The 17,664-nt window shown below is 42.8% G+C and overlaps 1 protein-coding gene across 1 annotated transcript in view; it reads left to right on the plus strand.

The window, feature by feature from the left end:
• Positions 1–418: 418 nt before the first annotated feature.
• Positions 419–17,664, plus strand: part of ptchd4 (patched domain containing 4) — a 71,735-nt gene continuing 54,489 nt past the window's right edge. Inside the window, exon 1 of the mRNA XM_078400150.1 lies at positions 419–1,147. Coding sequence (XP_078256276.1) covers positions 545–1,147 — 603 coding nt within the window. The 5' untranslated portion in view covers positions 419–544. The remainder of the gene's footprint in view (positions 1,148–17,664) is intronic.

Here is a 17,664-nt window from a genome sequence, read left to right on the forward strand (position 1 = left end):
AAAATCATCCGTGCACACAAATCCAGACAGGAAGCAATACTTGGAAGTAGGGGGGAACATTGAATAGGCGAGTCGAACATTGTGAAAGCGGAAACCGATTGTCCCCAGTTTACTAAATTGCACCAAAACCTTGCCCGTGATTTGAACGGTTCCAGCTCAGTGCCGGATGCTCCATTCATTCGGGATTCAGAGTTGTGTGTGGCAGGCTCTAAAAATAGCCTCCCGACGTCCTCCCCCATTCAGAATCACACACACACTGGGCTCGAGTAGCTCCACACATTAGAGCACGCCCATACAGCGTCCCCCCACCCACAGTCCGATACCGCTCCCAAATGTACACTTGTATGGAGGGCAATGCGGTGGAAATAAAACTATTGCTGCTCAATGGCGAAGCGAGGGCTGGCCTTAAAACAAAAAAAAAAGCCCTGACTGATCAATAGTTGGCCGGCTGCTGCGAATTGCTGCAGTCTTCCTAGAGTATTACCCAAAAAAGGATTGGTGTGGATTGACATGCAACCAAAAAAAGGGGCAAGCCAGGTGTCAGATGAGCCTAACAGAAAGAATCCAGGGCTGGGGGACCTGCAAGCGCTGGAGGAGGATGCTGCGGCAAGTCGTGTACTCAGGGCTGAAGGGATGTTTCTACTGGTTGGGGTTGTTCGTGAGCAGACATCCCGTCTTTTTCCTGACAGTGCCCTCCGTCCTGTCCATTCTGTTCGGGGCCACCTTCCTCAACAAATTTCAACGTGAAACTGACCTGGAGTTGCTCGCGGCGCCCAGGCACAGCCTGGCCAAGATCGAGAGGACCCTGGTCAACAGTCTATTCTCCATCAACCAGTCCAAGAACAACCTGTACTCGGCTTTGCACACCCCGGGCAACTACGGGAGGGTGGTACTCACCTCCCTGTCGGGCACTGACATCCTGGAGAGAGCGGATCAGATCTTGCAGATGCACAAAGCCGTGCTGGAGATGCGAGTCAACGGGTCGGGTTTCAGCTATTCCTTCTCTCATATTTGTATGTTGCGGAACAGAGACAAGAGGTGCGTGCTTGACGATATCATTGAATTGCTGGAGGATCTGAATCAAGCTGCGCTGGCTAACAACACCGGACCGAGGAAGTCCCTGCGCTACCCCAACGCACAATTAAAGGTGAACCCTCCAGTCCATTTCGGCTGCACAGCCATCTATCTGTGTTTCGTTGTAGCGTCCGCTAAGATTGGCGAGAAACACGCCACATCTCGGGGCTTTGCCATTGACTTTATTTTTTTTAGACTGCAAGGAAAAGCCTTGGCGTGTGTTGGTTGCGTTTGTCTGTAGCAACAACAAAAAAAAGAAAGAAAAAAGTAACACTGACCAAACGTGCAAATTGTAGGAACGAAGGGGAAGTTTGCCGTAGTTTCAAGAGTGCAAGTGTCACGGGAACTATTTGGGACAGGGGGGTAAATCAAGTGTGAGAGGCAGAGATTGGAAGCGTGGGGCCGCTCGCCTTTCGAGTTGCAGCAAAAAATCTAGGATTCCCCCCATTTATTGCAGCTTAAGGGATGTGGCACAGAAAACACAAGCGCTCAGCCTCAGCCTCAGCCCCTCAGCCTCAGCCCCAGCCCCTCAGCCTCAGCCCCTCAGCCTCAGCAGCCAGAATCAGACAGCAATCTGGTCTTTAAAAATACCGCACCACCACAGTCTCTTCGCAATGTGAAGTTTATTGATTTAGATACGTTGGTTTCTAAAATTCAGAAGATAGTTTTTTTTTAAAATTTTGGTAAGCAAGTGAACAATTACTCGGCCTTGAACCATCGTAGTCCTGGGCTTTACAAGTGGCACTTAAACGCTTCCCTGCTTCCAGAACAAGGAACTGTGGAGCAGTTGAGAGGGTCGTGCAGACACAAGGAACCGTAGATGCTGAAATCCTGCGTAGGCACAAAGTAACTCATCGGGTCAGACATCATCTCTGGAGGACATGGTCTCAGCGGGCATGTCTCGTGTCCTCTGAAGGTGCTGCCTGACCCGTTGAGTTACTCCAGCACTTTGTGTACTATTGGAAGGGTTATCCGGTCGATTATAAGGGCAGGTACCGTAAAATGCAGGAGATTAGAACTGAGCCGTTTGAAGTATTAGCTTGTGATAATCACTGACACCACCCTTCTGTTTGGATATTGCAACAGAAATGCTAGCTCTCCTTGTCGCTCACTGCCCTGCAAAGATAATAGCATGAAATGGCTAATCAGAAACGCTGGCCAGAGAAACACTCAGGCCAGAGATTAGATAGAGGATTATATGATTCAGAGTGTTGCCATATACTTTTCTAAAGTATGAAAGAATGAAGGCCATGAATATGTGTGAAATGTTTGTTTAGTGAGGGAACAGAACCCCTATATTAGGAAATTGACACAGGCTTTGACCAAGCAGTTATGCTTTGCTTTCAGTACATTCATGCATATGATGAATAATCCTAACATGGGAGACATGTGTGAGATTGTGAGGATAAACCGTGTAGGAAGGAACTGCAGTTGCTGGTTTAAATCGAAGATAGACACAAAATGCTGGAGTAACTCAGTGGGACAGGCAGCAGCTCTGGAGAGAAGAATGGGTGACGTTTCAGGTCGAAACCCTTCTTCAGACTTGTTGGTAACTGATTGATTATTTCATTACATAGGGGAGTAATATTTAAAACTTTGTTTTATATTAAATGTTATGCTGAATGCAACAGTGGAAGCATGACTGACCTACCAACTTTAATGCTGTGTGCCGCTGTACATTCACTCACTCATTAATCTGGTGGGGAGCACTTCTGTGTGCTTTTCAACTCAGGACATATATACAGTTCCCATGTGCGTTGGTGGTCAGGAGAAGGAAGCGGGCAAAGTAGTAGAATGCAATGGGGTGGGTGCAGTAGTTCAGTTAAGCAGAGGTGCACTGGGTGCCAGGGTCTCACCAAATGTAAGCATGATGTTTCACATACAGTTAATGTTTCACATACAGTTGTGGTGCATGCAGATATGGTGAAGAAAGACTATCGAATTAAGTGAAAGATGTTTAGTGTCATCTTACAATGCTTAAAGGAGCAATCAATAGTTATTTTGTGCAATAGTTATTGTGATGTCCAATGAAATCAAACGTACATCATTGGCGATGAATGAATGTGTTAGTGTGCAAATTTCTGTGCAGATGAAGATACTATTGTGAATAGTTTTTCGGTACTTGAATTTCAAGTGGATGTATTTTGGATTACATACACATCTGGAGGATTGTTTAAAAATTTTAGTAAGCTGCTACCTGAAGTGTAATTGATGAAAAGCATACCTTGCTTCGGCACAAAGGATTTGAATTACTACTTCAGTCTGAAGAAGGGTCTCGACCCTAAACCTGACCTATTCCTTTTCTCCAGAGATGCTCTCTGACTGCTGAGTTACTCCAGCTTTTTGTATCTATCTTCGGTTTAAACCGGCATCTGCAGTTGCTCCTGACACATTTTAATGGAGGTTTGGAATAAAGATAAGGTGGAAGAATATACATAACTTTGAAAATATATACATGTTTGTAAGAAGCATTAATCCTTTGCCATTGAGTTTAGCACCAATAAAGGCAGGTGAGCATCAGTAAAATAATGCCTCTCCAGTGGACAGAAGAATTATATCTATTATGCTGCACCAATCTTGAAGAAGACGCAGCAGAGAGAATTTACAACATGTAAAAGAACAGCACAGCTTGTCACCTTGGACTTGTCCAAAGCTAAGCAGGGAGTTTGTTCCTCAGAGTCTTCATCAAAGATTTTAAAGAGTGAAGGAAAAAAACTGCAGCTGCTGGTTTAAATCGAAGGTAGACACAAAATGCTGGGGTAACTCAGTGGGTCAGGCAGCATCTCGGGAGAGAAAGAATGGGTGACGTTTTGGGTTGAGACTATTCTTCAGACTGAAGAAGGGTCTCGACCCGAAACGTCACCCATTCCTTCTCTCCTGAGATGCTGCCTGACCCGCTCAGTTACTCCAGCATTTTGTGTCTAATTTTGTGTTCAGTGACTTGAAAAGCCAAAGAAAATATACCTACCTAGGAGCATAATTAACATTGTATTTTCTATCAAAACTTTTCAGTGAAAACTCATTGTGACGTTTACTGTTGTCCTGGCTTGTGGGAAGCCAAGAGCTTGAAGGGAGAATTAATGAGATGATGTCATTTACCAAGAGTATTTAAAGAATGCTACCTTTCCAAATGAGTCCATACAATCATTTCCCTCAGTCCCAGTTCCAATCCAAAAATAAACCTAACCACAGCTGTTAATCGTAACCTCAAATTTAAAAAAAAAGAAATTGAGGAATAATCTGAATATTAGAGATCAGATTGCATCATCCTCAATGTTTTCCAGTTTTCACGATTGAAACTTCGCTCTGTCCCCTGGTTATGTGGACTGCCCTCTCTTGGTTGCACACTTACATCCTAGATTGCACCTTCTGCAGTGGTTTATTGTTACATCCCATGCTGCCAGCTCAAGAATCCCTATAGGATTCATTCCTAACACTGACTTTCCACTTCATTTTGCATTTATCAAAATTATCTGTAGATCTGTGGAGAACTTTCACGCTTATGCAAATAAGACCCATCTTTACTTCCCCATCGCATCTCTCAATCTCACGGCCTTTCCGCTGTAGGTTTGTTTGTTTTTACTCTCTGTAGCTGTTTCCTTTGGATAAACATTTGGAAATGCCCTTGCCCTACCAGTGCCTGCTGCTTTACATGAAGCTTATGACAGATTCTGAGAGCTGAACATTTCACAGAGTTTTAAACATCACATATGTGAGCTCAGCATCGCCAGAGGAGTAGTAAAGGTGAACTCATAAAATTTGAAAGGAAATTAGGAAGGCAAAGGCAAAATGATGTTGGATTCAAAATTGCCTCATTGGCAGGCATCAAAGGAGGATGGCCAACTGGAAGATTATTGACACATTTATTGCAGGATCCAACAAGTTTCAGCAAAATTCTTTGAATGGTTTTTATTTCAATTACTTTGATAAATGTAGAACCCAAGATTAAGAAGTTTTTGGACAAAATAAAAACTGATAATGTGGTTGATAGTGAGGAAGGAAATTGTAAACTACAGGAAAACATCAATGGACAGGTTAAGAATGCAGTTCAGTGAAGTAGGAGTAATGTTTTGGGGAGGCAACGAATGCAAGGGAATATATAATAAGTCATGGTGCAATGAGAAGAAAAGGCAGATCAAAGCACCTTGGATTGCATGTCTTTAAATCCTTGAAAAAAGCAGAACACTGGTCAAGGAAGTGTATCAGATTCTTGCTATTATTGGCAAGGAACACAAAATGGACGGCACCGTGGTGCAGCGATAGATTGGCTGCCTTACAGCACCAGAGTCCCAGGTTCGATCCTGGCAACGGGTGCTTGTCTGTATGGAGTTTGTACATTCTCCCCATGACTTGCGTGGGTTTTCTCCGAGAACTTTGGTTTCCTCCCACACTCCAAAGATGTACAGGTTTGTAGATTAATTGGCTTGGTATAAATGTAAAAATTGACTCTCGTGTAGGATGGTGTTATTGTGTAGGGATCACTGGTCGGTGCAGACTCTGGTTGAAGAGCCTGTTTCTGTGCCGTAACTCTAAACTAAACTAAACTAAGCAAGTCTGAAGAAGGGTCTTGACCCAAAACGTCGCCCATTCCTTCTCTCTAGAGATGCTGCCTGGCCCACTGAGTTATTCCAGCTTTTTGTGTCTATCTAAATTAAGCAAGGTCAGCTCGAACAGTATAAAGCACTCAATAGCTTGTGTGAATGCAGATTTACAGGACTGCCACTAGGCTAGAAAACAAGAGTTATGATGAGAGGGTGGCTAGGAAAAGGGTGCTTTTTGTGGAAGGGGAAGTATAATTGAAACATATTAAATTATCAAAATCCCCAAAATCCACAAACACAACTGCCCTGGCAAGCCCATTGTTTCAGCCTGCTCCTGTCCCATGGAAATGATTACCATGTACCTTGACTCCATCCTATCCCCCCAGGTCGAATCTCTCCGATCAAGATACCTCACATGCCCTTTGTCTCTTTATTCTTCCACTTTCCAAGCCCCCACTCCCTCATCTTTACTATGGGCGTTCAGTCACTCCACACCTCCATCCCCCACCAGGAAGGCCTTAAACCCCCCGTTTCTTCCTCGACCGCAGACCCATCCAATTTCCCTCTACTAACACTCTACTCCGCCTAACGGAGCTGGTCCTCACCCTCAACAACTTCTCCTTTGACTCCTCCCACTTCCTCTAGGTTCAAGGCATAGCAATGGGCACCCGCATGGGTCCCAGCTAAGCCTGCCTCTTTGTAGGGTACAATGAACAATCCCTGTTCCAGGCATACACTGTCCCTATCCTCGAACTCTATCTCCGTTACATTGATGACTGCATCAGTGCTACCTCCTGCACCCATGCAGAACTCATGGACTTCATCAACTTCACCACCGATTTTCATCCTGCACTCAAATTTACTTGGACCATCTCCGACACCTTGATCCCACAGTCTCCATCTCAAGAAATAAACAATTGACTGTCTATTACAAACCCACAAACCCACTGCCTACCATAACTATCTCGACTACACTTCTTCCCACCCTGCTTCTTGCAGACTCTATCCCCTACCCCAATTCCTCCGTCTACGCCGCATCTGCGCCCAAGATGAGGTGTTCTATACTAGAATATGTCCTCATTCTTTAGGGAACGGGGGTTCCCCTCTCTCATCATAAATGAGGCCCTCACTCATGTCTCCTTGGTACCCCGCAGCTCCGTCCTTGCTCCCCATCCCCCTAGTCGCAACAGAGACAGAGTCCCCCTAGTCCTTACCTTCTACCCCATCATACAATACATAATCCTTCAAAATTTCCACCACCTCCAACGGGATTTCACCACTAGCCATATTTTCCCATCTCCACCCCTTTCCACCTTCCACAGAGACCATTCCCTCCGCAACTCCTGGGTTAACTCATCCCTTCCCACCCAAACCACCCCCTCCCCAGGTATTTTCCCCTGCAACTGGAGAAGATGCAACACCTGTTGCTATATCTCCTCCCTCGACTCTGTCCAGGGACCCCGACAGTCCTTTCAGGTTAGGCAGAGGTTCACTTGCACCACCTCCATCCTCATCTACTGTATCAAGATGTTGTTCAAGATGTGGACTCTTATACATCGGCGAGACCAAACGCAGAACACCTGCGCTCAGCCCACGTGAACCAACCTGATCTCCCGGTTGCTGAACACTTTAATTCTCCTTCTCATTCCTACATAGACCTTTCTGTTCTAGGTCTCCTCCATTGTCAGAGTGAGACTAAACGTAAATTGGAGGAAGAGCATCTCATATTTTGCTTGGGCAGCTTACAACCCAGTGGTATGAATATTAATTTCTCTCACTTCAGGTATCCCGGCATTCCCTCTCTCTCCATCCCTCCCCTATCCAAGTCGCACTAGCTTCTCATTTTCACCCTGCAAACAGCTTACAATGGTATGTTTCCTTTATCATTATAACTTTTTTACATATCTTTCATTCATTGTTCTTTATCTCTCCACATCACCGTCTATATCTCTCGTTTCCCTTATCCCTAACCAATCTGAAGAAGGCTCTCGACCCTAAATGTCACCCATTCCTTTTCTCCAGAGATGCTGCCTGCCCTGCTGAGTTACTCCAGCTTTTTGTGTCTATCAAAGGCCTAGACAGGGTAACTTGAAAGAAACTGTTCCCTTTAGTGGAGACGGCAATAACCAAGAGCCAGCTATCTAAGATAGGTTTACAGTGTGTTGAGAGAATATTTTTTCCCCCACAAATCCGTGGCGGCTAACCTATCTGAAAGGAGAGTCAAGGCAAAACCTCTCGTCACATTTTAAACGTACCGTGGTGACCACTTGAAAAATAATAACCCAAGCAATAGCTTGAGAGATGGAAAGTGAGTTTAATCTAAATAAGTCCATTTTTGTCAGTGAGGATTTGATGGGCTGAATGGCTTCCACTCAATGGCTTAAATGTTTATGATTCTGTGCAATATGGCATTGTTTGTCAGTGCTGGATATGTGGTGCCCCTTGTGTACTGTCTAGGTGAGGTCTGTGGGATGATTTACCAGGTTGCATGCAAAACAAAACGTTTCACTGCATCTAGCTACACGTGACAATAAAGGGTCATTGAATTATTGAATCATTGAATTGAAAATAGTGTCAATAATTTCATCAAGCAAGTGAGATAATGGGTGGAAACCCTCTGAAATGTGCTCAAAATTCTATTCTGTTGTTGATTTTCTACAGCACAATAATGTATTTTTCAAAGATATGTGAGTGAATTTTGTGCCTCCTCTGCGGCAGTGTTATAGTTTCACCCCAAATCTTTATTTGTTTTTTTCCATCGTCTCTTAGACACAAGTTGGGGACAACTTCAGCCTCAAGGAGCCCACGATTATAATTTTTTTTTTACTCTTCTATCTTCCCTGAAATTATTGAACAATTTTCCTAACTCCTAGTTCACCTATTCCTTATAATTGTGAAACAACTTTGGAGATGCTGCAAAGAATGAGAATTGTTTCTATTGATGATGTCGCAGTTTGAAACTGTATTTTCGTTCTGTAATCTACATCTCAATCCTGCTCAGATTCATAGGATAATAACCTCTTCTCCTATGTTGCTGGCGGAAACAAAATATTCTGTTTAAGTCAGTCCACTCAAGATTAACATTCACCCATAAATCAGTATTACACAGGGATCTTAATACATGAAATTCAGTAGGTCACAAACAGCTGCAGTGAGGAATAAAGAAGGCTAATGGAATGTTTGCCTTTATTGCAAGGGTGGCTGTAAAAGTCAGGATGTTTTTAATTAAACTTTACCAGGTGCTAGTGAACTTAGAGTGCTGCATACAATTTTGGTCTCCATATTTTGCGGAGGATGTGTTTGCCTAGGACATAGTGCAGAGACCGTTCATGATGTTTGATTCCTATGATGGAGAGATTGACATATGAAGGGAGGTTGAGTCTAAAATTATTTAAATATAAAAGAATGAGAGATCATTTTAATGAAACCTATTAGTCCCAGGGTCATTGCCGAGACAATGTTTCCTCTAACAGTGGTATCTAGAACCAGGGGGAAACGTTTTGGAAAAAGTTGCACATTTCAGATGGAGAGGAATTTCATCTCTCAGAGTGTCATGGATCTCTGGAATCCTCAATCTCAAACAGGTGGGTATGCAGAGTCATAGAACATAGAACAGTACAGCACAGGTACAGGCCCTTCGGTCCATAATGTCACGTGATGGCAACACCAACTCTTAACTGCCTGCACATAATCCATATTCCATGCATATCCATGTGCCTATCCAATAGCCTCTTAAATGCCACTATCATATCAGCCTCCACCACCCCTAGCAACGCGTTCCAGGCACTCACTCTCCTCTGCATAAAAAACTTACCCCGTGCATCTCCTTTAAACTTTGCCTCTCTCACCTTAACACAATGTCCTTTCAATGTTGTGCCCTTTATTGGTTATCTGTGCACTGTGGATAATTTGATTGGATCCATGTATAGTCTTTTCTTTGACTGGATAGCACACAAACAAAAGGTTTGCATATTTACACATGACAATAATAAATTAAACTAAACGTGTTAACAACCTGGGGAAAAGATTCAGACTGCCTTCCCTTTCCAAGCCTCTCTTAATTTTATGTACTCCTATCAGGTCTCCCTTACCTCCAACAGTCATTGAATATGGACAGAGATTGACAAAGTATAAATTACACAGGATATGGTGAAGAGTGCGAGAGAGTGATATTGAGGCCAAGATTGGATCAGCCACGATCTTACTGAATGGTGGAGCAGGATTCAGGGCCAGGTAACTTTCACCTGCCGTGACCCATGCTCTCATAAAAGAATTGACATCTGCGGCACTCATCCATGAACATGCTGATTATGATGTTCAAAAGGGTTTTATAAGAATAATGGACTGGACAGCTTGTGATGTCAATAAAATCAGGGGCATGTAAAATAAATGAACAATTGAAATAATTGAAAAATTAAAAATCATTTAGCATTAATAAATCTAACCGAAACATATTTTCTGATGTGCATTGGAAACTGTAATGCTTGTTAAAATAAACTATTAAAGTCATTTTATGTCATTTACCAATTCCACAAAGGTTAATGCCCCGATTCAAGTGAATTAGTCCATACAGGCTATGCAACAAAAGTTGGTGCAAAGCCAAGGTCCAAACACATAGTGTGTCCAGTTGCTCATCTCAGAAATGCCCTGGACGCTGTGGCGAGTCTAGCTGTGGAATGAGATGTATCAACAACAGACCTCTGGTGTGTTCTACTTTACAATGGGCTGACCTGTGAGTACAGAAACATGGAAAGCATCCCACCAGCAGTTCTCTTTGTAGCTGCTGATAAAAGTTGAATGCTTATCACTGGGATTGTACAACGGGATGAAGCGGACTTAGATTAGAACATATAAAATGCAGATTATGTCAAACCTCTGAGGCTTTCTGGCTGAGCTTATGTTATGAAATCTCCATGCAATACCATCTCCAGGCATCTCTGTAAAGGCCAGAAAGCACCAAATGCATTCAAATAGACATTTCAAGCTTCACCATGATTTAATAATTTCTTTCATCTTGTAACCAAGGCTATTGCATGTTGACTTTGTGTGTGGCAGGTCCTTCATGCTGAGGCAAACAAGCAGACTAACATGTAGAAGCACAAAGCAACTGATATATTAAAACACTGGTAAGGTTCTGAGTAGTCCTACATATACCCATCAAACAGGTTTTGTCAGCAGAATTTATTTCCAAAATAACCAGAGAAATAGGTTGCTTACTATTTTTGCTACTACAAAGCAAGTTATACTTTCCATAGCCAGAAACAATTATTTTTAGTATATATGAAAATAAAAATAAGAAGCTGATTTAACTGTTAAGTGCAGTTGTGATTAATTCAATCAGATCAGTTATTTCTGAATCAATAAAAAAATACTGATTTCTGCATTTATAAACATTCCTTTCCCGAACTGAAAGTAATTGCGATTCAGTTCCTTGCAATAAATCATGATTGCTTATGAGTTACTAGTATTTTATTTGTGCAAATGAATACCTGATGAACATTATTATTTCAATGTTACTCAATGCTCAACTGCACTGTGCATAGAAAGCCCGAGAATATCGTTACTCTCTCAGCTGCCTCTGCAGTCTTCATGCTGTTGATCCCCTCTCTCTCTCTCTCTCTCTCTCTCTCTCTCTCTCTCTCTCTCTCTCTCTCTCTCTCTCTCTCTCTCTCTCTCTCTCTCTCTCTCTCTCTCTCTCTCTTTTTTTTTTCTCTCAGGCTTTAGTTCTGTTTTTCTTTCTCTTCTTTGCTGCTTCATTTAATAGGTCTAGTTTTAGGCTTAGGTTTAGGTTAGGTTTATTAATGTCACGTACCAAGGTACAGTGAAAAGCATGTTTTGCATGCTATCCAATCTGATAATCCTAAACATATATAAAATCACATCAAGCTCAACTGTAATAGATAGAGCAAAAATACAGAGCGCAGAATATAGTTCTCAGCATCATAGCACAATAACTGCGGAGGTGAATCGGACAGCACCCTGGCTTACGAAAAGGACAGTTCAGAAGCCTGATAACACAGGAGAAGAAGCTGATTTTGAGTCAGCTGATGCAAACTTTCAAGCTTCTGTATATTTTGACCGATGGCAAAAGATGGAATGGCTGGGGTGGGACAAGTCTTTGATTAAATTGGCTGCATTGCCGAGGCTACGTGAAGTGAAGAACGGAGTCAATGGTGGGGCGTCTGATCTGTTTAATAGGTTTCGCTCCACTGTCCTTACCTTTGAGCTGGGATGGCATGGGTGATGATCATCTTGAGTTAAGGGAAATTAAACTTGTGTCCGTGCATTGAATTAATTGCAGAATAATAATGCGATGCTACACATTTAGAGCACCAAATTGAATTTAGTTTAGTTTAGAGATACAGTGCGGAAACAGGCCTTTCGGCCCACCGGGTCGGCGCCAACCAGTGATCCCTGTACATTAACACTACCTGACATACACTAGGGACAATTTTTACATTTACCAAGCCAATTAACCTACAAACCTGTACGGCTTTGGAGTGACATTATTTTATATTAAAAAATAAAACATGTGATTATCGTAGGCAGAACTCATCTTTCATCTTGAACCTACTCCACCATTCAATTTGACCTTGGCAGGTATTGTATGTATCTCATCCGCTTTCCTGCACAATTCCCATTTTTGTGTTGCCTAAAAATCTATCAGTATATTCAGTAAATGAGCATTTCCAGCTTTCTGTGGTTTACAATCCAGAGATCTAGATGGCTGAAAGAGCCTCAGCCCTGGAAACTCAATGTCCCACATGATGGGGATTACAGGTGAGAGAGAGAGAGAGAGGGGGGAACAAGAAGGAAGGGGTTGACAATATTCACTCAAGAAATAGTCCGAGCTGTGAGAATGTATAAGAAAGCACAACAAATGAAGCTAAATGGGTTGAATTAAAGAACAAAAAATAAACAATCATGCTACTAGACTGGTTGCTGTTGCCCTCTGAACAATACAAGGGAGATAGAAGAGCAGAACAATTGAAAAAACAAGGAACTTCAGATGTTGGGATCACACAAATTGCTGGAGTAACTTGGTAGGGCAGGTATCGTCTCTGGAGGACATAGATATGCGACGTCTCAGGTTGGGTCCCTTTAACAAGTCTGCAAGTGAATTTTTGACAAAGCAAAGGGCAGTAATAGCAGGATATTTCAATTACCCTAAAATTAAATGGGATATAGTCAGTGTAACAGTGTTATAGAAACCACAGATTTCTTATTGTATTTAGGAGAACTTTTTAAACCCGTATGTGGCATGCCTAAGAAGAGGTGAGGTAATTCTGGATTTAGTTTTAGTGAACAATGCAGATTGAAGGAGTATCGGTGAGAGGACATTCATCATCGGTGATCATAACTGTACCTCGGTAAATGAAACTAAAATCGAGGAAAATCAAAAAATGGGTTTTCTGTACTGCAAAACCAAAAATATAAACTCTGTGTGGAGGAGGAGGATGTGGGTGAGGTTCTTAATGAATATTTAATAATTGCAGAGTGGAGTGAGGATAACTTTGTAGTTAAGGCAAATAGTGCATAATCGGTTGGGAGAAGCAAGGTTAAAAACAAAGAGGTGTTAAAGGGTTTTGCATTTTTAAAAAGAAATAATTCACCAGGTTTGGAAAAAATATTTTGCAGGCTGTTCGAGGAAGGAACGAGCAAATTGCAAGGACTTATTTTACATATTTTCAATTCATCTTGGCTACCAACATATTGGCAGAAGGTTTGAAGATTACTTATGTTGTACCATTATTTAAAACATAGGGGAAATATATACTGAGTAAATACAGGCAATTTAGTAGTGGAAAAATCTGTTCTATGAGCAGCACATTGAAAGTGATACCGATTGTATTGGAGACATGCGGAACTGCTGATGCTGGAATCTTGAATAAGTGATGGAGGAACTCAGCAGGTCCGATGGATCAGCATATGAGGAGCGAATGTACAGATGACATTTTGGGTTGGGCACCTACTTCAGATTTTGGTAGGGAAGAGAAAGCTGGAAAAGAGAAGCAGGAGCATAACAAAGCTCAGCAAGTGATAGGTGGATACAGGTGAGGGGTGTTTGATTGGCAGATTGGTGGGGTGCATGAGAAAGAAGACATAAGATATCAGAAAAGAAGTTCAGTGAAGTCAGGGAGGAACACAGCATCAGCGGAGTTTGGTACAAAGTCACCAAAATGATGCCCAACTTTTTTAATGAATGGCAAGGCCCCTGCTGTGTTCAGTCCCATAGACCACTCCAATTTGTGGAGAAACAGAGATGGTGGTGGCACAGTGGCACAGCTTGTGGAGCTGTTGCCTCACAGTGCCAGAAATCAGGGTTCAACCCTAACCTTGGGTGATGTCTCTCTGTGAATGCATGGTTTTCCTCTGGGTGCTCTGCTTTCCTTCCACATCCCAAAGACATGCAGGCCTTTGTAGGTTAATTGCCTGTTATAAATTGCCCCTGGTGCATAGGGAGTGGATGAGAGAGTGGAATAGCAGAGAACTAATGTGAATAGGCGATTGATGGTCAGCGTGGATGGTGGCCTGTATGCATGCTGTATCTTTAAATTAATCTTTAACTCTGGCAAAAGGATCGGTAAATGGAAAAAAAAAACACACGGTGGCGCAGTGGTAGAGTTGCTGCCTTACAGCACCAGAGATCCGGGTTCGATCTTGACTATGGGTGGTGTCTGTGTTGAGTTTGTACGTTCTCCTCGTGATCACTTGGGTTTTCTCCGATATCTTCGGTTTCCTCCCACGCTCCAAAGTAGTGTAGATTTGTAGGTTAATTGGCTTGGTAAATGTAAAATTGTCCCGTGTGTGTGTAAGATAGTGTTTATGTGCGGGACTGCTGGTCGGCGTGACTCGGTGGGCCGAAGGGCCTGCTTCAGCGCTGTATCTCCAAACTAAACTAAACTAAATTAAATGTGATAGTTCAAGGAACACAGATGACACAAGGAAACAATTTTATATAATAATAATAATAATAATGCATTACATTTATATAGCGCTTTTCAAACACTCAAAGACGCTTTACAGGGATTACTAGAACATAGAGAAGAAAATAAATAGATAAATAAGTAAACGAATAGAAAAAGGAGACAGAAGGTGAGGTGACGGTCAGTGGTTGAAGGCAGTGCTGAACAGGTGAGACTTCAGTGATGTTTTGAATGTGGTGAGTGAGGAGGAGTCTCTGACGGTTTGGGGTAGTGAGTTCCAGAGGGTGGGAGCAGCGATGGAGAAAGCCCTGTCCCCCCAGGATCTGAGTTTGGTCCGGATGGGGGGGGACAGGAGGTTGGCAGCAGCAGAGCGGAGGGTGCAGGTGGGAGTGTGTCTGTGGAGGAGGTCAGTCAGGTAGGATGGGGCCAGGTTATAGAGGGCTTTGTAGGTCATGAGGAGGATTTTGTACTGGATTCTCTGGGGGATGGGGAGCCAGTGGAGCTTGTAAAGGACGGGGGTGATATGGTCACAGATCGGGGAGTGGGTGAGTAGACGGGCAGCGGAGTTTTGAATGTATTGAAGTTTACTGATGATTTTTGAGGGTGAGCCATAGAGGAGGCTGTTGCAGTAGTCCAGACGGGAGGTGATGAAGGCGTGGATGAGGGTTTCTGCAGCTGTGGAGGAGAGGGATGGACGGAGACGGGCGATGTTTTTGAGGTGGAAGAAGGCTGTCTTGGTGATGTGTTTGATGTGTTTGTCGAAGGAGAAGGTTTGATCAAAGATGATTCCAAGATTCCGGATGTGAGGGGAGGTGGATACTGGGAGACCATCAATATTGAGGATGAAATTTTGGGTGGATTTGGTGAGCGTTTTTGGACCAATGATGATGATTTCGGATTTGTTGCAGTTGAGTTTGAGGAAATTTGATTGAAGCCAAGATTTTATTTCAGTGATGCAGTTTGTCAGTGTACAGCAAGTTGTGATCTGGAATGCAATGTTTGAAAGTGTGCTGGAAGCTGATTTCATATTGACATTCAACTGCAAATTACATAAAATGCTGAAAGGAAAGTAGGATAAACCGCAGAGCTATAGAGTAAAACCATTGAATATTGTTGGGTGGTTATACCAAAGAGCTGGCAGAGGTACAGTGCAATGAATAGTCTCTTTCTCTGTTATACCATCCTGTGAATCAATGGGTCTTGAAATTAATTTTATCTGGGAAAATGCTGTCACTCTTCTTCCAGCATTGCCACGAGACTTTTACCTTTGAAGTAGAGGTCAGACAGGCCCTTGATTAACATCTTATCTGAAAGATAGTTCAGCCCTGAGTCTGTGCTGCATTGAAGTGTTGGCCTATATTATGTGCTGAAATCTCAGGGGTGACATTTAAATCTGTAGAGTGACACACTCAACAAAGGCTGTCAGAAATGGCAATGGGATGTCTTATTTTTGAGTTAGAGGACTTTCTGGGTTGTGGAACTTTGGGACTTCAGTGGCTGAATGTTGTCTTTAACATGGCATACAGACCATACTGTGGCTTACATCTAGGCAAATTATTAACAAGCTTGAATGCAGCAGCAACTTTGTTGAAATAATAGAGAGAGAGGAATGTCAAAAAATAAGTGCAAGAATTCTTTCATTATCGCGATGGAGCAGCAATTAGCAGTACTGCCTCATCCACTTCCGACTCTGGGTGTTGACAGTGAGCAAATTGCATGTGAGCAAAAGGTTTTCCCCCAGTGTTCCTGTTTCCTCCCACGTCCTAACAAAGTGTCGATAAATTAATTAGCAACTGTAAATCATGCCTTGTGAAGTTCAATGCCAAAGAACGAAAAGGGATTTGATGAACATGGCTGAGAGCAAATCACCTGCTTGGGTTTACGGACGGAAAGAGTGCGGGAATTGGGATTGCACCTAATGCATATTTTCAAGGCAGAGATAGAGATATTCATAATTAGTATGGGTGTCAGGGGTTATGTGGAGAAGACAGGAGAATGGGGTTAAGAGGGGAAGATAGATCTGGCATTATTGAATGGCAGAGTAGACTTGATGGGCCAAATGGCCTAATGCTGCTCCTATCACATGAACTTATATATGGCCTCCTTCTGTGTTGCTTAGTTTTAGTTTTAGCATTACAGCATAGAAGCAGGCCCTTCGCCCATTGAGTCCACGCTGACCACTGGTCACCCATACATTAGTTCTATCGTACGAGGGACAATTTAGAGACCAAATAACCTACAAACCAGCACGTCTTTGGAATGTGGGAGAAAACCGGAGCGCTCAGAGAAAACCCATGCAGTCACAGGGAGAATGTGCAAACACCATGCATACAACACACATAGTTAGGATCGAACCCAGATCTCTTGTGCTGTCCACTGTGCCATCCTAAAGATAAGGTAATGCTGTCATAATTCTAACAGAAAGATTATTTTTTTACTCTGACTAAACATACAATAATTACTGAAAAAATTAGGTTCATTACATATTTTCATTTCACATGAAATAGAAGTAGGCCATTCAGTCTATTAAGTTTATGCTGGCTCTGAGAAGAATCTCATCAGCCCCATTCCTAATTGGTTCCCCCTTACCAACTATCTGCATATGCCTGTTAACACACTTGAACTCTCCCATCACCTTGCCACATAAGAGGTAATTGACAGTGGCCAATTAGCCTAGTAATCATCATGGCTTCAGGTGTGGAGCACCAGGGGAGTCCCACCCAGTCATAGGGAGCAAGCACCATACAAACATTGGTGGATGTCAGAATCAGACCTGGATGGCTTAAACTCTGAGATAACTGCAATACCATGAGCACCCCAGTGCCATCCAAAGCTAGTGAGCGCACGGTGTTCAGGGACTGGTAGAGCGGCCTCATAATGTTTTGTTTCAATACATTTGTCTGACAGATTTCAATATGAAGTTTGCTTCTGCTGTTGTGATTTATGGATGTTGACCAGTGTAATATTGGCTCTACAATATGGCATTGTAACAATTTAGATCTTCCCCATAAGGTTTAGAGGGATATGGACCATACGCAGGCAAGTGAGACTAGTGTAGATGGGACACATTGGTTGGTGTGAGCAAGTTGGGCTGAATGGCCTGTTTCCACACTTTATGACTC

The sequence above is a fragment of the Rhinoraja longicauda genome, chromosome 5, assembly GCF_053455715.1.
Source record: "Rhinoraja longicauda isolate Sanriku21f chromosome 5, sRhiLon1.1, whole genome shotgun sequence".
Lineage (NCBI taxonomy): Eukaryota > Metazoa > Chordata > Chondrichthyes > Rajiformes > Arhynchobatidae > Rhinoraja > Rhinoraja longicauda.